This window comes from Bacillus rossius, chromosome 1, assembly GCF_032445375.1.
Source record: "Bacillus rossius redtenbacheri isolate Brsri chromosome 1, Brsri_v3, whole genome shotgun sequence".
NCBI lineage: Eukaryota > Metazoa > Arthropoda > Insecta > Phasmatodea > Bacillidae > Bacillus > Bacillus rossius.
In genome coordinates, this window is record NC_086330.1 from 105240659 (window position 1) to 105261785 (window position 21127).

Sequence of the window (21127 nt, forward strand, 5' to 3'; positions counted from 1 at the left end):
CCGCTCATGGAAAGTACGTTTATTTAAAAAAAGGTGGAGTATACATTAGCATGCCAAACAATCTATATTAATAATTCCTTAAACAAAAACCTTTCTTCAACTTTAAATAGAAAAACCAAAACTCTAACGCGAACGCAAGCCACTTGAATCTGACGTGAACTAACATGTCGTAGTACACACTTGCCACGAAAGAATGTGGGCTATCAAATGCAGGGACTGGAAGTAACGCGCTACTAGTAACGACGTTATTTGTAACAGTTACTTTTTATGGTAACGATCGTGGTAACGCAATATATTAAGTTTTCAGTAACTGTAACTGTAACTGAATTACATTTTTCCGCCTTAAAGTAACGATAATTGTCGTTACTTCTTGCGTTACATTTTTAAAATGTATTTCTTATTGAACGAACAACGATTTGTTGATTTTTTTCAATCCCAGAACGAAAATCCCGACAAGCATATTATTTGCGATAGTATTTCTTGTACTTGTAAAACTGCTGTTGGCTAGCCTGCGCTCGTATTTTGATTGTCATTTATTTCATATTTGCGACATGCGGGTTTACTGCTGTTCTGTTTAATTAATTAACCTACCTGTGCACATGCGCGAAAACAATGACAGAATCTAATGAAGCGAGAAGCCTAGAAAGCAGTCCAGAACTTTCGTTGCCGTGGCCTTCATATTCTAATTATTTCGAAGTTCGGTCGAGTGATCAAAATAACCTTATTGTGAAGTGCTTGTTGTGTGGTGCTGCGAACAATAAGATGATCCGAACGAACGAACGAACATTTCATTATTTTGTAGTGTAAACTAATTACTCAATGTAATTTAAGACCTAATTAAAAATTTTTCAGTTTAAATAAACATATATCTTTACTAAACACAATATGTTTTATTAGCTTTTAATTATAACAATATTACATATCACATTTTTAGTTTTTCACAAAGTAACTGTTAAAGTAACTTACAGTTACTTTTCTCAGAACTGTAACTGTAACTGATTTATTTTCAGTAGTGTAACTTGTAGTTGTAACAGGGTTACATTTCCAATTGAGTATTTGTAACTGTAACTGAGTTACTTTTTAAAAGTAACTTTCCGGTCCCTGATCAAATGTAGTTAACTCGGCGCCTGACAGAGAGCGCGCGTTGCATCCAATTGGCGAGATATTGATATTCAACTACGTGCGCGCGCTCTATACACTAAGCAACATAACCAAACATGAATGATGCGCTGGCTACATTTTTGTAAGCGGTACGCCGCAGTAACGCAGACAATCAGATAAAGGAAATACCGTTTAAAAATGTCTTTAAAAGAAAATTTACACGTCAGACAACTTTGTATTTCCGTTAATTAAATTAATAAGTGGTAATGACCGAAATTAAATTTTAGATTTTACCTACACCGCGCGACGCAGACGATCAGATAAGGGAAATAACGTTTAAAAACGTCTTCATAAGAAAATTTACACGTCAAACAACTTCGTATTTTTCCGTTAATTTATTAAGTAAGTAGTAATGACCGAATAAATATTAGATTTCTACTTTCAATACATTGTTTTATACGGAAAAGATACTTACACAAAGCACTCAGCATCTACTAGCAGGACCAAAAACATCATGCGACGATTATGCGATAAAACACGGTAACTTTCGTTAAGAATAGATTTATCTCGTAGAGAAATTCATTTTCGTTTCACTTTCGCGAAACTTGATAAATTTTCTTTCACTTTCATTTTGTGTGGATGGAGTCACTTTCGCACATCTCTAGTTGTCACTGTGTAGGAGTGAGTGGTAATTATGGATTCTAATATCTGGCATAAACTTAGTATATTTTTGCATGGTTTTTGTATGCAATAAAGTGATAACTGATCAGTAGGGACATTATATTTTCACGAATAGTTGGTTAATGACGTTTTTTGCGATAGCTACGGTTTAATTATGACACGAATGTCTACAAAATTTTGTTAAAACTTTAATTTTGGCATGGAATACAGCTGTTTACAAGAGTTGATCATCGCCATTTCTGAAAACGCCATGCCCATACAGTACATCATAAATATGTAAACAGGGAAAAAAAAAAAAAAAAAAATCATAGAGATTATTTCAATATTGCAAATTTTGTTTTTTTCCCACTACAATACCAATCATTTTTATTAATGAATGCCACAAATGTGATACGTAGCTTTTTTTCTGTAGGTACAACACAAATTTATATATCTTGTATCTTCATATTCTTGGTTATTTAGTGAAAAAGGTGGCTGGTTTTGCTCAAAATAGAAGCTACTACACAATTTATATTTATACAAATCTTGTTTTACGTAAATTGTCTTTTATTACTTGACGTGAGACAAAAATGTTCTTGAATAGAGAAAAAAAATTTGTTTGCAGTCAAAAAGATTTAATTTTATAGTTTACGCCAAGAAATATTTGTTAATTATATGAAAAAAATAGGTCATGTTACAATTGGTTTTCTTATGTTGTTTACATGTACGTAGTTTTTACAATGTTGTAATAACATCATGTAGATTCTGCCCTGTTTATGCCAAATGGTATGAGTTGATGCACTACTTTATTTAGTTTAGCTAACCTAACCTTACTAATCGTTAAAATAACTTCACAGTATTTTCAGTCTCCATAACATAACCACTCGTTAAAACTGTAAAACACTTGGTATCAAAATACTTTCTGAGAGAATGTCTGGAAAACATGTCAGGAAGTGAAAAAAAAGGCATTTTAAAATTATATAATTTTTTTTCTGGTCAAGACTCTTTCCTTCGGGATACAAAAAATTCTTCAGATTCAATTCATAAGGCAGTGGGTGTGCTTGTAAGTTGGCAGTAGTGCAAGTGACGCATCAAACTTAATATCTAGCGTAAAAATTTTTTTATCTGAAATGATTTTTAGTTTACCCAAAGCTGAAGCTAAAGGAAAACATGTAATTTACACTTTTTTCAGTTTCTTAAACTTTGTACTTCCGTAGACAAAAATTAGTTTTTGGTTATAGCTTTGTTTGATTTTGTCTGGAGGTAGCATAGTTTTTCCATTTGAGTAAAGTATTATTTTATACTTTTAGATTATGAAGACAAATTTATTTTACATTTAAATTAAATTGTTCTTATTTCACCAGCTACCAGTAAAACGATGACTACATTATCCACTAATCAGGTCTATCCCAAATCATTGCACTTTGGACACTATGTCTTTCTTGTAAAAGTCAGTGATGTGAGACTCTTGACATCACTTTCCAGTTTAATAACACATTGCCTATTCACGCTCAGTTGAACCTTTCCGGAGCCATTCTTAGTATTAACTTTCAATATTTTTCCGCCACATGCCTGAACAGAATTTTCTTGAGCCTAGAGGCCTGTAGGCACGTATCGAGCAAAGCAAAGATGTTCCATTTTCAGGAATAAAAAAAAAAGTTTCCTGTCGTGTGAAATCTTATTTTAATGTAAATGAATGAAAATAAGCTAATTTTTGGACCGGTCAAAACAGTGAAAGGTGGTTAATTTGGCATTCAGTGGTTGGGCACATTCTGCAAACCAGATTGTTATGTTATCAGAATGTGAACATGTACTTTCATTCCCTCTTTACAGGCAGTGATATTTTTGGTTCCTTAAGTGTCCAGAGATAAGGCTGAATATGAATAGACTGTACATTGTGATGTGAACCATGCATAGGAATGCCACCGCAACACCTCTCGTTCGACTTATCGCTGGCCGAGGACAAGCCGGAAGCACCGGGCGAGTCGCCCGACCCACAGGTGGCAGGACTGTCCGGTGCACGGCCCCTAGGGCTCGGGGTGGCCGTGCTGCCCCCGTTGCCCCCGGAGGGGCCCCTGCCCTCTGCCATCAGCGGCAGGAAGAGAGCGTCTCTGCCCACGCCGCCCCCGCCACCCAGACTGGATGTGGAGGTGGGTGCGAGCGGCGTTCCTGTTCCGGTGTTCGGTGTGCTTTCTTCCAGTGGGTCTCGTGACGTGCGTTACTTAGTGATGGCAATGTAGTCCTCGCTCATTAGAGGAAATGTTAGCATTGTTTTACTTTTTTATTCTGCTTGAAGGCTAGTAGGAGATTTGTTTATGAAGTTACATACCACTTAATTGCTCTTATTGTTCGACCTAAACTGTATAAAATTTACGACACCTGGCTCTCTGGCCCCTGTTGCGAGTGATTCCCTGTCATGACGAGAGCACCGGCCAGCCTAAAACTCAGGGAGTGAATGGCTTCTCACCTTGTGGCTTACAACAGGGGGCCAGGACAACAGCTGTCGGCCGCTCGAGACGCCATTCAGTTCGGTCTATGTATGTCCGTAGTTCTGTCTATGTCGTTAAGGCACTGGCTGCTAAACGGCGAACCACTCACGAGTCGCTAGCGGCGAAGCACGGAGCGGCGCTCAGACATGTCCGTCGCGAATGACAGGCGAGCTACGACTGCCTCCCACGCACCGGCGCACGGCGAGCGGGAAGCAGGGAAGGGGGACGCATGAGATGCGTGAGAGACAGTATGCAGCCCGGGTCCGATTACACTTATTTATCACACCAGCCGCCGCGCTCGGGTGCGCTCACCGCTCAAAAGCACCTTTGACACTCGTGCCCAGACCAGAAGGCTATGGGCAACAGCGGGCCTAGGGACCAGGATAGACACGATAGCTGTCGTCAAACTTAGACTATCCGACGTAGCATCATGTAGAGCAGTCAATAAATGCGCCAAGGTTCTTACATGGAAATTTTTTTTAATTTTCAGGTGTTTGTGAGCAATTCGTAGGTTACAGTGAGTGAATAAATTATGTTTAGTTACAGGATGTGCCTGTATTCTGGTTACATATGAAGTGGGGGGCAAAGTGTGATTGAAAGACACTTATTTATTGAGTTGAATTAAAATTTGGAAAAAATTGCGGAACACTTAATCCTTTTTTATATCTCTACTTAAACCTTCTGTTGATATTGTAAAAATTCTTATTATACAGATTTCTAGTGTATATATGTAGAATAATGATTTTAGTTTTACCTTAAACTGTAGCATAATTTTGTGTTTTTCACTGATCCAATTGAGGTGTTCCTAGAGTAGTGTTAGGTTTGCCATCACTAGGTTATGTTATTATGTTTTATTTGAAGCTGTGTATTGCTTGGTCTGTCTTCTTTGATGTTGTTCTCTGTGTACAGTATTGCTTGTTGTAGCATTCTGTATGGTGCACCACGCATGTATCATACGCACTTCCAGTAGAGTTGGAGTTGGGCGTGCACACAGCCTTGCATCGTTGCACCCGGTCGCTAGCCACCTTTTGCAGTTGCAGAGCGCACTGCGAGAGTTTGACTTCTTGCACGCGGAGGAGCGAGACCCCAGCCCATCTGCACCGCCGCTCCCTGCCGGCGCGGGGTCGTCGGGCCACGAGCACTCCCCCTCGCCCCAACCAGTCATTCAGTTTCCAGACGAAGAGGTACTGCCGCCTCTCTGCCCCCCTTCCGCGTGTTCCGCTGCTAACACCGGGCGACTGGCTTGCGCTGCTTGCCATTCCTCTTCTCTCTCTCTCTACTTCTTGCTCTGTCTCTGTCCTTCATCTGCAGCAGCTATGCCCTCAAAACAGTTCGTTTTTTGTGAGAGGATAATCGGCATAAATTTTATAAATAAGATCAGCTATACTTTCCTTGTGTTTTACTAAAGTGCCCATGTATTTATAATGAAAGACATGGCATGCTCCTTCCTTCTTGTCAGGGAATTATTGAGAATGCTAATAATAAAGAAGAAAAATTGACTAAAGATTTTTAAATATTGCAGCATTTAAATTAAAAACTTTTGAATTTAGACATTAAAAACTTGTGAATTTAGACAATTAAGTTGATTTGAATAAATTTAGAAGGTAAAAATTACAACTATATTGTGATGAAATCAGTAGTTTTAATTTTTCACAAAAAAATTGTATTTGGATACATTTAGTACTCCTAATTTTCAGATTCAAAAACTGTTAAAATGTGACTTAATACTACCTAATTGCAAAAAAAGAAAATATACAGTGATTTATTTAGGTAATGAAGTTTGTTGCTTAATATATTATATATGTGAACAGTGTTCCATTTGAATCTTAAAAAAAGAGCTAAAGTACCTCCCAGACCTGCAGCATAAAATTGTTACCACACTCTCTGTTTACTCTTTGGCGTTTTGTGATTTTCGTGTATAAATACACTATAAATATGTACTACAATTTTTTCATACATAATCATTATGAAAGCACTTTTTCAAGTGTAATACCTGTTCTGTCTTGGAAGACTTTCCCCTGCTGCTTTAGTTATCAGCGGTGTGCCATCACTGTTCTGACGTAAGTGTATTCTTCCATCTACTTAAACACTTTCCGTTCAGCTTTGTATTTCTTGAGCTCTCTTGTCGCTGTACTTGAAGTTGGCATCGTTGTGCTGCTTAATGTAGTATTCCAGGAGTAACTGCTGAGTATGTTACAGGATTTATCATCTGAGCTTAAGTAGTTTCACTTTTCGTACAACTGGTGTCATCTTAAGAGTTGTTGCTGTCCATTTGTTGTATTCTGCTGCTCTTGCAATGTTCATTTCTACTAAATATTCTGAAGTCAACAAATTGGTAAATTACCTACTATGATATCCGAACTGTGTGGTTCTGCACTAGAACAACCAGCTTTGCATGCTTCCAGTTATTTTGTCCAATTTAATACTTCTATACCTGTAACAATCTGTGTCAAAGTTTTGCATGATGCATGAAATTTCCATTTATTAATATTTATTATTTAATAGAAAATTTTGTGTATACATAACATTAAATTTTAAGCTTTTGTAATGCATATGCATGTACGTTACCAAGTGTGAATGTTAAATATTACTGTTATCTTAAACTATGTATGTCAGACATTTTGTATTTACTTAGGTTTTTCCAAGTGGTAATAGAATAGTTTACTGCTTTTAAAGCCTTACCAGTTGCAAATTATTATTATTATTATTTTTTAGGTGGAATATGTGTATGTGCTTTTATACACACACACACACACACACACATGAGTATTTTTTTGAGTTCTTCAGTAATTTTTTTTGGTGGTTTTAAATTACTTACTTATTTTGAACTTGTCAAATTTTTAAATGACACATCATCACTCATTTTAAACTTAAGCCCTTCTACTGTTAACCTTTTATATGTTGAATTAAACTTAGTTACAAGGCCCATGATATATTGAAGCTATGTACATACTCATTTATAATGTATATTGTTTACTTTTAACGTTTTAACCTTAATGTTGATAGTTACACAATTTGATATGCAATGTCTTCACTACACTTGAAAATATTTAAATATTTGCTATTTCATTGTGTATTTGAAATTGAATACAAATAATAAATTATTTCTTTTGATATTGTAAATTTAATATGTTAGTTCAGGCTACAAATTTTTTAGCCTAGCACATTGATTTTTATTTGTGGAATGTGGGCCTTCTATCTAACAGATCACCAATGATCATGAAAATATGTAGGTTTTTTTTTTTATCAATACAGATTTTATTTCAATGTCTTTATCCATACTTGATTTTTGCTGTGTGATTTAATTTGCATGAAACAATCATGTATAAATTGTGACATAGTTATAACATTTTTTCACAGTATGTCATTATTAGGAATAAGCCTAATCATAATGTGCAAGTAAATGCTATAAGTTACCATATTTACCTGAATGCAAGATAGGACCTACATTTCACTCTTTAATTAGGATAAAATTATTTTTGAATGTTTTGTTATGAGAATTTGTGTTTCTTACATATTTTTTATAACAACCAAAGTATAAATAAGTAAAAATATCACAACAAAAATATTTTTAATGAAGCCTAGCAAACAATGTTGACAATTATAACTTCACTTTCATAGTCCACCTTATTAATACTTTAAGAAATAAGATGCATCAGAATCTGTAATAAAGTTTCTTGCTGTGTTTTTTCGGCATAGATTAAAATTGAATTAATATTTTTGAAAATCTGTAAAAGTCATCCTACAATCAAAACTAGCTGGTTTCTATTTTTTTTTCCACTTGCCTTTTGGCACAGTGATGAATATGATACAAAGCAAGAATGCAGTACCCCTGCAAAAAAAAAATTGTTCTCAGAAATAACCACATAGTGAGCCACATTTTATCTCTACCACTTTTATCATGTATTTTTCAATGATGCTTAGAAAAAACTCATCATGGCAGCTGATGCAGGTTATGTGTATTGTTAATATTCTGTCTTTGCTTATTTAATTGTTTTTAAACAACTGTAAAGTTTACTTTATTTAATTATACCACAGTATTAACAATTAATCATTATACCCTAAAGCAAAATGAATTTGAATTTTGCATGCTCTAAACTATGGAAAAATCCTCGGAACAGAATTTCAGTAAATTATATACATATATACACACACACACACACACACACACACACACACACACACACACACACACACACACACACATACATTTTATATATACATATACAGATAAGGATCTCGCTGACATTTTATTTGTACAGGTTTTAAGGGTTTGAGCCACCCTCTTAATGTGATTAATGGGTGCAGGGACCCAGTTAGAGGCTATTTCAAGACTTGATGACACTCGTATTGCTTTCAACATTGTTTCCTGTATCATTCAGCTGTACGTAAATCTGCCCTTTTCTATGTGGTGGTGACGCTGTACTAACTTGAATGTGGCTGCAAGTCATAAGGTCTTAACCTCTTTAGTTAAGCTGTTCCACATGCCTTATGCCTTAGCATACAGTGCAAACTCTGTGAAAACATGTGTATTCAGTTTCTGCAACACTATGTAGTTACAGTAAAACCTCTATCTATCGTTTTTCAGGGGACCAACAAAAAAATTCAGTAGATGCGGACATTCAATAGATGTGGACTTCACTCTTAGGTTTTGAAAAAAATATTTCAACCTCAAAATTAGTGTCAGAAATATATCAGTTACTTGTCATTAAAGTTTAATCAATTGAAAAAAAATAAAAATGGAAGCATTTTACTTAATTCAATTTACACTTTAAAAAAAAAAACATGGCCTATGCACAACAGACCTACAATTCAATTTCAATTTATTCAATAATCCTAATTCGTTCATCAAGTGTTCTCAACTACAGTAAAACCTCGCTCGTACGGCCCCCGGTTCGTACGTACACTTCGGTCGTACGTACAGATTTTCGAGAAGAAAAAAAAGTTTAAAAATATGAAAAATTGTAATAAATACGTTAAAGTTAATTAAAATACTACAGTCGTATCCTGCAGCGTTCAGAACAAATACGGGCTACATTACACATACGCATTGCGCCACAGTAAAAAATTTTTTAAAAAAGGCCGCAAATTGATGTAAATTTACCGTCAATAGCGCACCGTGCGCGGAGAAAGGTCATTGTACTCGATCAGCTGTTACGGCGTGACGTAGCCGCCGGCTGGCTCTCTCTGTTCTCTGAGCTGCGCATGCGCAGTATAACTCGCTCAACGCTCCGCCCAGACTCGTGACGTTCCATCAGCAGCCAGCCAATAGATGCGAGCTTAGTGGAAAAATATATAAGCTCCACCTCCCGTGTAGCAGTTTTGTCCAGTTCTAATACCAGTTTATTGGTATACGCACCAGTTTTCTCGCTGCCGTGACATGTTAAAGTTTACGTTCATCTTGATGTCTTGATACCACTAATTAATTATTTACGATCCCCAGAAATAAATGGTTAGTTTAAAAAATATGCGTCAACTGTACAATACCGTACTTCCGAAATTATAAAATACGTATAAAACAGTTACCAAGAAACCGTTCATTTTTTCTTGTGAAGTTTAAAAACTACACGTCTTAATGCTCAGTCATAATAAGGGACATGTTTATTCTTGAAGTGATTTTATATACGTACGGTATAAAATTTTTTGTTTTTTTCGTTACCATTTTAGCCGACATGAAAAAGTTTCGTACATAAATACAAGTCGATAGTGTGGCAACGTTTCGTGACTAGTCGATTTCACAAAATATGGCACCAATGTTGGCCATCTACTGTTTGTTGACAGTTCACTCGTAGCTATTATAAAATGGCTGCAGATTTAAGGTGATTTTTACTATTTCTATATACACCAATCCCTCGCATAGCACGTCTTCAATTAATGCGAATTCAGTTAGCACGATGTAAAGTTTACTGCCCTAGTCTCGAATAGCACGTCTGTAAATTTCAGTTAGCACGAAATCGCCACAGGCTAAAAAAAATCTCGGAAACGACGCAACGTCAGGTATGGAATTCGAGGGGGGAAGAGTGGTTTGGAATGCGAGGGGAAAGAGATGCGCACGCAGATAAACAAACACCGGGCCGTACTGTTGATGCCCGGCCGCAGACCAGGCCGTACCGTTGATGCCCGGCTGCAGACCAGGCCGTACCGTTGATGCCCGGCTGCAGACCAGGCCGTACCGTACAGAAACCAAAACAGATGAAATTGGACACGTTTTTAAAAAAAAAGCAAGATGATAGTGTTAATTTCACCCCAGAAAATATTTAACTAACTTTTATGTTTTGTATATGTACATATTTTAATGTTATGTTTGTGCTCTAGGAAAAATCTAAATCTGTTTATCTGTTAACTGATTTGTTTACATAGCCGCTTTTATAAGAGGTGTGCATAACAAATTAAATGTTTACATATGGCTGTGCGTTTTAAAGTTACCTATATAAAACCGGTTCTTAATTTCATAAAAGTGTTTTAATTTTGTTAAGTTTTAAACGTAATAACAAAGGATCCAGCTGCTTGCAACAGCAGGCAGACAGACGCACGCGCGTGTTGAAGGTCACGCCTGGGCGGGCAAGCCAACCTGCTGACTGACGGTAAATATGTTACCACTTATCTCCCGTTACACTGTGCCATGTTTTCTTTATCTAACGTATTCGGTGGTAGGTTTAAAAAGATAAATGATATGACATATGCATTTTCAAGTATTATTCTACGCATTTATATTATGTAAAGATTACTTTCCTACACATCTTGGAACACATTAAATAATTTAGCCTTATATTTATGGGGACTAATGCTTCAGAATACGCGATTTCGATTAACACGAACATTTTTAGGAACGAATTAGTCGTGCTAAGTGAGGGATTGGTGTACTATCGTTTCTGTTTTTATGACGGTTTCTTTCTAAGAAATGGTTATTTCTGCAAAATCTTTATGGTTAAACGATCATCTATTATAATTTATAGTGACGGGACCACATATTTTGTACGATCAATGCAGGCAAAACGATAATTCCAACATCGGTACAAGCGGACTTTTTTAACCTTAGTTGTAGGGCAATTTTGCCGGGACCGTAGAAAGTATACGATAAACACAGACAATAAATACATGCGAGTTTGATAGATAGAGGTTTGACTGTATTCACTACTATGCACAGACTGAGACAAGCTGTCTTAAACTGTAAAATTGCCAGCAGGCAAATGGCCGAGCAAATACAAAGCAGTGAAGAAACTTCTGCTCTCTATGAGGACATGATTTTTGGCACCAAAGATTTGCCCAAGTGCTAGTGTTTGCTGCTGGTCACACACCTTCAAACATTAAAGAAGAATTTATTATCTTACCGCTAAAAATATATCTTATTCAACACCCTTCGCTATTACTAAATATACCCACAGGTGCAATGAAGTAAGACATGAAACGGTGATAATGAACTAATATCCGGTGTCGGCAGGCCTAAGTGGGTTTAACAGTCTCTGTTTTAGTTTAAGAAACCTTTATTGATGTGATATTGTTAGCATATTACTTGCCAAAGCTTTCAAAATTTATGGTGTGACTGTTTTTGCTGAGTCTCTGTTTCCCATTCCACCTGAGGGGTGGTGGCGCACCTGACGAAGAGCCACAGCACGAGAGAGTACATGCAAGTGAGAGAACCCATAAGTGTACGTGAGAGCATGCTTACACATGCTCGTGCTCTTATGTGCGTTCACGTGTGCACTCACATGAATACTCTTGCGCTGTCATGTGCACTTGCACTCTTGCCCGTACACTGTCGTGCTCTCATACATAAACTCACGCACACTTACATGCACTTAAATGCTTACATGCGCACACACATGCATGCCCATGTACACACACGTATGCACATGCACTTGCACACACAAGAGGTGTTACATCCTGAAGCAAATTGCCTGGTTGTTGTAGCTCTAGAATAGAGTACAAAGTAGAGGACTGATTGTATATGCTTGTGCTAGCAAACATTACACTGTGCTGAGAAAGTAGTTGATGGTGTTTGCTGGCAACAGAATGTGTATGATCAGCCAGACCAGATGGGAGGCGTGCGGCGACTGGAACACCGTGACAGTGCGTACGAGTCCCGTCGCCAGTCGCAGTTCACAGGAATGTCGCTGGATAACTTCAGACTGCTGAGTGTGCTTGGCAGAGGACACTTTGGAAAGGTATTGTTTCTTGGTACGCTTGTTGCACCCCGATAAATGCCATGGTGTCTTTAATCTCTTGGATGTTTTATTTTGTTCGCTTGAATTGTTTTTCAGGTAATCCTTTCGCAGTACCGTAACACAGGGGAGTATTTTGCGATAAAAGCACTGAAGAAAGGTGATATCATTGCTCGAGATGAAGTGGAGTCTCTCCTCTCGGAAAAACGTATTTTTGAAGTTGCAAATGCTATGAGGCATCCTTTCTTGGTGAATCTATTTGCCTGCTTCCAGACAGAGGTGAGTTCTTCTTTTTTATTTGTGGTAAGAAGTGTAAACTAAAAGTTGTAGCATCTAACTGGTTAAATGTTTTTTGAAACTCTGGTGAGATTACGTTATCAGATTTATACAATACAATAAAACCATGTTAAGACTTTTTCAAGGGACTGGATGCTAAAAAGTTTTTAACAGGGAAAACTCCTTAAAAGGGAAATACACAGTTTAGTTGCTACATAAAAAAAATTTTTACTCAAATGACATACTGTATTAATTCAAAAATTACAATTACCTATTATTGTGAGCATATACAAGAATATTAGTAAACTTAATTATTTAAACTGAATTAAATTTAATAACCATAATAAAAAATAGCAAAACAACACTAGCAAAAAACAAAGTAGCATTTACTGATTTGTAAAATACTCGGTCAAGTTGTTTGTTTTAACACATTTGTAGACTGACGCATCACAAAATTGTCCAGTTCCCACAAGCTCTTCCTCACACTATCTGGAATATTTTGTGTATATACCACCATTCATTTTTTTACACTTTGACGAAACACTAATAGCCATGATTCCGTTTAAAGTAGATGGCGGCATCCCTGGTTTTTTTTGACATACTCGGTATCAAAGGATTTGCATCAACTTTTGATATTTTCAATTTTTTTTCAAACTATAACTCCTTCCATTTAATGGTCCTCCACTACTTGCACTGTTTTTCAAAACACTAAATGTTTATTATGCTTGATAACCTTAAAATCACCCCTAAAAAAATCCTTGACTAAAACCGCTTATTACCGGGATATCAATTATTGTTTACCGAGCATGATACAAAGTGTGCGCACTGCTTACAAAAAATTGCAGCCCGGTGGACTCACGGGTTTGACCAGACTGCAAGCTATTAAAGCAAAAAGTGTAATTATTCAGAGAGGTGTAAATGTTGTTATAAAAGGACTAACCACATTAGTTATCTTGTTTTTTATTGATAACAATCATGAGTATAAACGTTTAATACATGCATAACAATGTATGTGAACAAAACGTGCTCTATTAAGACGCAATAAAAAATCGGAACAAGTCCACAAGACAGTTACAAATATAACATGAACCGTTATGATTGGTACCTCAATAAACGCAGCATGCTAACAAGTACTGGGAGTATACAATATGTTTCAGTAAAATAGAAGATTATTAAAATACAGCAGTAATAAAGGAGTATAAAACCCCAGCAGGCTGCGCAGGCCATATACAAAATGATTCAAACAAACAAAACAATTTAGAATGAATCAAAATGAATAATATAGCCCTAAACGTGGAGGTTCGGTGCGGCCAGGGGAGAGGTTACACAAGCCCAAACTCGATATTGGCTCGCGCAGCAAATGGTGCGTATGGCATTAAAGGGCAAAGACAAATGGCATTAAAGGGCAAATACAAAACAAGCAAGAAAAATGAAACTATTTAAAGCCCCACAACAAAACAAGGCAGCCAATATCGGTGTGGCGTAAACAAAAAGTACAAAAGTTAATTTTATCGTTACAATGAATCAAACGTTACGTTTATCAGTGGCTATGCAAACCACGTAAGAAAACTAGCAGTATAGCGAGACACAAACAGAAATGCCGATACTACAGCCCAAACGGCTCAAACTAACATTGTGGCTGATTAAAGTTAACTTACAAGGGCAAAAAAAATGAATGTAAAAAAGCCACGGCCACATCGTGAAAGAAATTTAACGTTACTGTATGCAAGTTACCGTCATCGCTGATACTGACTAGTACACACTGCTCCCCGACCGCCACCGAACAACCTGAGCCAAGAGCTAGCAGGCCCTTATAAGCACAAATATAGAGTGCGGCGGAGTAACACACTACAGGGAAGGTAGTGGGGATGCAGAGGGGAAATCCAACCAGCAATAGAGGTAGGGGAGAGGGGGAAATGACGAAGGGAGGGGAAGGAATCGCTTTGCTGTACAGCGACTCAAGAAGCATATGCTTCAAAATAAAAAAATGTAAACAGGTCAACAAGTATTAGCTGGTGGTAACCTGGTTTTCTGTGTATTTGTCAAATGTTATGCCTTGAATGGGGGAAATGACATGCAGATGAAACAGCCTTTCAGTCAATACGAATGCATGCAGATGTTTGGTCGAAAAATTCACTTGTAGCGGCGTGTGGCACAGGTTCCAACAGCCGTGTTTGAAAATACTTAAATTTGTAAAAATTAAAGATAAATAGAGTTTAAAAGTTTTAAGATGAAAAAAATTTATATATATCTTAAAACTTTTAAATTCTATTTATCTTTAATTTTTACAAATTTAAGTATTTTCAAACACTAATGAAATAATTTGTACTGAACACGGCCGTTGGAACCTGTGCCACACGCCGCTACGCGTGTGTGCGTGCGTGCACGCACGTCTCTCTCTGTGTCTCTCTCTGTCTATATACAGGGCTCGATTTTAGCGCCTGTCCACCTGCCCGGGACAGGGAAAATCTCGTCTGGGCAGGCAAAATGAAAAAGTCCGGTGGACAGGTGCAACCTGTGACGCCGAGGTTATTCGCACGCACTAATGCAGCAGAGGTGATTAATAACATTTATGCGACCACGACCGCAAATAAAACGTCTTTGACAGTATCTATAAATAAACAATAATGGCTGCTCTTTTGTGACGGACGACTCTGGCTATTGTATACCGCAGGAAAAAAAAGTAGGTTATGTACAAACCGTGCTGAAATCTTCTGAATCATAATTCTTAAAATCTTACGTTCACGTCATGATTCACGTAACATAGTCGTATTCGTATGCTAGAGATGCAAAAGTCTCACACCGATTATGTTTGTTTTTGTTGCCATGTTTTTAATTAATTTCGTTGCAGTGCAGCCAACAATTATGTAATTTACCGTTGTATTGTATACTTTCAAAATATAAATTTTTAAATTTATTGTCTTTATAAATCGCGACTTTACTAATTCCTTGCTCTACTTTAACATAGTTTGTTAACAGAAAAGTGTTTTCGCATGGTTAACATTTCACGGCGTACTCCAGATGCAGCTGACAGTGGCCGCAGTGACTGCGACTGCTTGAAAATTCGCCTGTCAAATGTTGCATCAAAAAATAAACATTACTTGTTTACAGAGGACACAGTGATCTTTTACAGTTTATCTTGTCTCGGCGATTGTTTAAGTATTTAATTAATTGCGTTACACAATGTGGAAATTCATTACTGGTGCTTCAAAACCACGAGAAAAGAAAAACGGACGAGGACAAGTCAGAATATAATGTTAAATGGCGAAACTGTCTAAATGATGATACACTGTCTGCCCTCATGCGTGTTCAAATAGTCACCTTCTGAAAGTGAGTTTGATCCAGCACCAGCAATAAATCTCTGGTATCATAATGTTCAGAGAAAACGTCGACCCTTTCAGCCTCCTTATCGAAGATGTTCAAGACAGAATCAGCCAAGTAATTTGTGCAGTGACTCAGACAGTGACTCGTCTGAAAATGATGATTAAATAAGGATGTTAAGTGTGTGATAAAAATAGGTGCAAAATATAGCAAAAAATCCTTTTTTCTCACTTTTTCAGCGTCTTTGAAATTTTTTTTATTTGGGTAAAACAGCGGACAGGCAAATTGGATGGCAGACAGGCAAATTTTCGATTACACCTGTCCGTTGGGCAGGTTAAAATATTCCTTAAAATCTAGCCCTGTATATATATATCTTCGAACTTTTAACTCCATCATTAATTTTTACGAATTTACGTATTTCCAAATGTTGAATGTTATATGCAGGAAGCTTCTATTAACGCAAAGTTATGAATGGGAATAATTAACATAGGGATATATGGAAGGGATCAAGGGAATAATTTTGTGAACTTATAAGTGGGAAACGTTTTATGCAAGAACGTCTTACGCTAGTTTTACTGTATACTGTTATTGTGAATAGATATACTGAAACCTTTGCTCATAACTTTCAGCCAAAGGTCACAATACCCGCCCCCAGCTGGGTACTAACGTGTATAAAAAAAATTATCTAAATGCAGAAAAATTGTTCTGCCCAAAATACTAACCACGTCTAAAAACCCACAAATCAGAATGGGGGCAGACTTAAAGAAAATATTACATGATGTTAAAATCCAAATTAAAATTAATTCAAAAACTTTAAAAAATCCTTTACAGCAGGAAACAAGAGATAGGGTCAGTTTGGTACTGCTAAGATAAACTACAACCGAAATAAAGATAAGCATCTAAAATTTATTTTCCTTAAAAAAAAAATTATTAACTTTGCCCAACATATGACGTGTTCTTAGAAAAACATTACATTACGTAAAGCACGTCGCATAAATAAGTTGATCCAATTACAATAACGTATTAGGCAATACATAAATTCCTTATATAGTAGATGAGATTATATTTAGTCTAACTTCGTTGCCACACTCCATATAAATATCATTACTTCCTACAATAGATTTCCTATATTCCCTACCCGGAATGTACATTTATACAACTATCAGATATTTGAGCATGAATTTTAAATATTAATACGTTACCAAAAAAATTAAGAACAATTTCAAACCTTTGCTGGCCTCAAGCAAAACTTAGACTAAAATATTAAATTTACAAATAAATACGTCGGGAGCTCCCATGTGAAGTAAATTCCGGCTCCGACAATATAAACAGGTTACAAAAGCCTACTAAAGATATATTTCTTAAAATTAAGCCCGGTATATTATTACAGAATACCAAAAAAAAATATTTAAGTTCCAGTTCAAGTACACGGCCGTGTGATTCCATTTAAAAAAGTCAGTGCGCACTCAAATTGGGAAGGCTTATTAAAAGCAACGAGAATACCTGTTTCCACTGGTAGACTTTAAAAATAACTTTAAGTTCATTTTACGTTTCACCAAAAGGTTGAGACGGCCGCCACATTACAAGTCGACTTAAAAAAAAGTACGTAGATTTCCCACACCTGTGCCAAAAACATGCAAGGGGCACTTACTTGATATCCTCTTTTGAAAAGCGTTTACCGTATATTTGCATAAACTTGCAAATGCCCACGCAAACGTCCGTTTGCGGTGAAGGTCACGGCCAACCGGCCAAATGGGACGAACAGCTGAGCAGTGTGTGGCGTGCATCACCCTCGTACATCACAAAAACATAGCTTCTTAAAAAATTCAATACTACTGATAACTTCCCAGTCCAATCCATCAAGCATCATGCTTGTTAAATTTAAAAGTGTACGCCTTTGCCAAAAAATATGTACTGCACACTGCATACATGTCGTGACGCCATCAAAACCGCTCTCAGGCAGACCGTGGAAAACCAACCACTCCCTCGCTGTGCGCACGAGCGCTGTTGCAATTCTAGCGGCGATTCAAGGAACTAAAGTCCGTTTATAAAGTCTAAAATGCCAATTCAAAATACTCGACGTAAAACTTAAATAAACCAGGCAATAAATAAAACTAATAATAGTAAAACTAATTTAAAAATCTGAATTAATTATTACAAAACTTTCTAAAGCTGACTATTAACGATGGCTTTCGGCCCGCCTCTAATGGCCAATTAAAATATTAGAAAAAATGTAAACAAAACTTAACTAAACAAAAATATACCAATGATTTAATAAAAAAATTTCAGGCTTACAAAGCTAAAATAAAAATAAATAATCTAGGTAGCAGACGTGCTACAATACCTCAATTTTCAAAGTAATTTATCACAGTGAAACTGTTTTTATATCACTTAAATCATTTAAGTTGATCATTCATTTTGATTATTCATTTTGGTTTGGGAGACAGTGAAAATTATAATTTGTGATGCAAGTGTAAGCAAACATGACTAAAGCACTTTCCGATGATAAAATGATACAAACTTGCTTTCAGCACTCAAGTAATACAAGTATTACTAGGGACATTCATTTACTGCTCTTGCGATAATGCAAATTTTATGCAAAATGTGATTGTGAATATTATTATTTTTATTATTATTATTGAGAGAGAGAGAGTGTGAGTGAGTGAGTGAAATTTTCACTTTTAATAGAATACTGAGAATTGATCTCCAAATGCTCAGAATACTGAAAATTTGACTTTTCAAAAACTAACTGGCGTCAATTTAAATGATAATTGTGGTCCGAAATTTGCAAAAAAATTTAAAAAAAATGAATGAATAATGTCTCATTTGTAATGTACGCTGGACTGCAGGTAAACACTCAATAAAATAATAAGTAAAAAAAAATAAGGCCTTGGAAGCGTCAGCCCAGAAAACAAAACAAACAACAATAATTAACACAGAGGTGCCCAGACATCGTACAAAGGAATTTAACTTATAACCTACTAGGAACTCTGAGGCTATGTGGATTGAGGATGAATAATAATGAAATAACAAGACTGCTGGTTTGATTTATATAACTGCCCTTTTACTAAAATAATTTACTTAGCTTTTTCTTTTATCTTTAAGTACACATGTATTAAAATATATTAATTATAAACAGAAGGCAACAAAATACATGTTAAAGTTGTAACACCCCTCGTGCCTCAAAATAGAATTATTTGGAATTAATTAAAAGAGCCTTGGAAACAAGCTGGAAACAAAATACGTTAAATGAAATGATTTACCAGAGGCGACACGAGGTGGGAACAAACACAATTTAGGAACTTCCAGTAACAAGCGAAGGGGAAGTTGTAGGATCGTTATAATCAATAAAATAAAACTACACGATTAACTTGATCTATAGTTTCCCTGTTTTATTTGCCCTGATTCATTATCATGTTTCCATTATTTTACCATACACACAAAAGGTTTTAACAATTTTCAAAGATTAACAAAAGGAAAACGAAAATAGGCCGGCCTATGCTTATTGAGAACAGTTTACATTCGTAGTTTGACATATAAACATTTGCATTATGACTTTCACACCCAAAGTTGGATGGATTCGATTATTACATTGATAATTAGTTCTATTAGTTTTACAATTTCTTGAGAAAAACACTGGTCGCTGGTGAGTTGGTCATCCGGCTGAGATAGTACGTCGCTAGGTAAAGGGGAAATGTTGAAATTACATTACCACCCGGGGTCTTCAAACAATCACGTCGGGTGGTAGAAAAGTTTCTTTTAATGTTTCTTCCCACGGAACAGGGAAGGGGGGGGGGGGGGAGGCCACGAGATGAGAGTATCAATCTCTCCCGGTCATCGAACCCTGTCTGCAACAGTCCAAATCAAAACTGATTAGAACTGGTATACAGGCAGTCTATGGGGCAGAAAATGCCCGAAAAAAAAATTTAAAGGGGAAAAAGGAGGGTTCGCGAATTATCACTCACCAAAACAGGGGAGTTGCCCAGCACGCTGCCATCGTGGAGTCAGCCCGGGGTCTGGAGCTCGCGAATTGTGCGGCAGGACGCGGATGATTTCTTCATAATAATAAATTTCAAAAAAAAAATTAAAAGCTAAAAAAAAAACTATTACATTGCAGACGGACTAAACTACTTAAAAAGATTTTAGGGATAGCATCCCTCAATTAGGCGACTACATAGTCGGTTGCGGCCGGATGGAAGTTTTGCAAAGTCTCGTCGACTCGCCGATAATCAAACGATCCGTCTGCAGTCGCGGCGCGAAGTGTCCCGCGGAGAAACTCGTCTCGTAATTAAAAGTAAAACTTGAATCAAAAGTGGAGGGGAGGACTGGGAGTCCGGACCAAAAGGTCCCGAAGTTCCCCGAGTGAGGGCCATAAAAAAACTCTGATTGAAGTCTCGAAGCTGGTAGCATTGCGTCGACCTTAGCGCTACCTGTTGGGGGCTGTCTGAAATAAAAAAGAATCGACTCGCCCACGGCGTCCATATAACTCAAGGCAAAGCAGGTGCTGCTCCCTGGCGCCCTAGCGGGCAGGCAAGCGGAGAAGTTCGCGAATTGGCCGCTAGGAAGCGCTTGTGATCAGTTTTGGCGCACTCGTTTTGCGACGAAGAGACCTTGGAAACGGTCACCGGTGTCCAGGGGGTTACGACCGGTCATTGGTCTTACTTGGAACAGAGAAGGGGGGGGGGGGGGGGGTGAAATGCAACGTTGGTGGGAAACTACGCCCCGTCGTGGCTACCGAGGGGCGAATATAACACTACGACGTGATGAAAAAGGCGGATCTCAGCTCGTCTCTGCGAACTGGTCGCCTGCAAGCTACAGCCTTGCCTATGCAGTTAGAGTCACGAAGGGAAATAATATAACTGGCTTGAGGCGTGACTGAAGGCGGGGGAAATGGTAAGCGGGCTGCCAGTCAGTGATTAGACCAGCAGAATATCCGATACGCCGATGGGAAAGGGGCTCCAGAGCACTGAGACAAAGTTTAACTCAGAGGAGTACACCGGACTAACAAATTAAAATTACACTATAGTAGGGCAAATAAAATTTCTACACAAAAATTTAAAATCATAATAAAAATTTAAAATATATCGTGTCGAATTTACTAATTAACGGCACATACTT

The 21127-nt window shown here is 37.1% G+C and overlaps 1 protein-coding gene across 19 annotated transcripts in view; it reads left to right on the forward strand.

The window, feature by feature from the left end:
- LOC134541238 (serine/threonine-protein kinase N) overlaps positions 1-21127 on the forward strand; it is a 372780-nt gene that overhangs the window by 329692 nt on the left and 21961 nt on the right. For 4 of the 19 annotated variants that reach the window (XM_063384564.1, XM_063384584.1, XM_063384547.1 and 1 more), the window contains exons 11-14: positions 3679-3911; positions 5285-5434; positions 12263-12415; positions 12512-12691. In XM_063384564.1, coding sequence (XP_063240634.1) covers positions 3679-3911; positions 5285-5434; positions 12263-12415; positions 12512-12691 — 716 coding nt within the window. The remainder of the gene's footprint in view (positions 1-3678; positions 3912-5284; positions 5435-12262; positions 12416-12511; positions 12692-21127) is intronic. The other 15 variants (XM_063384580.1, XM_063384593.1, XM_063384529.1 and 12 more) reach the window with 5 other exon arrangements.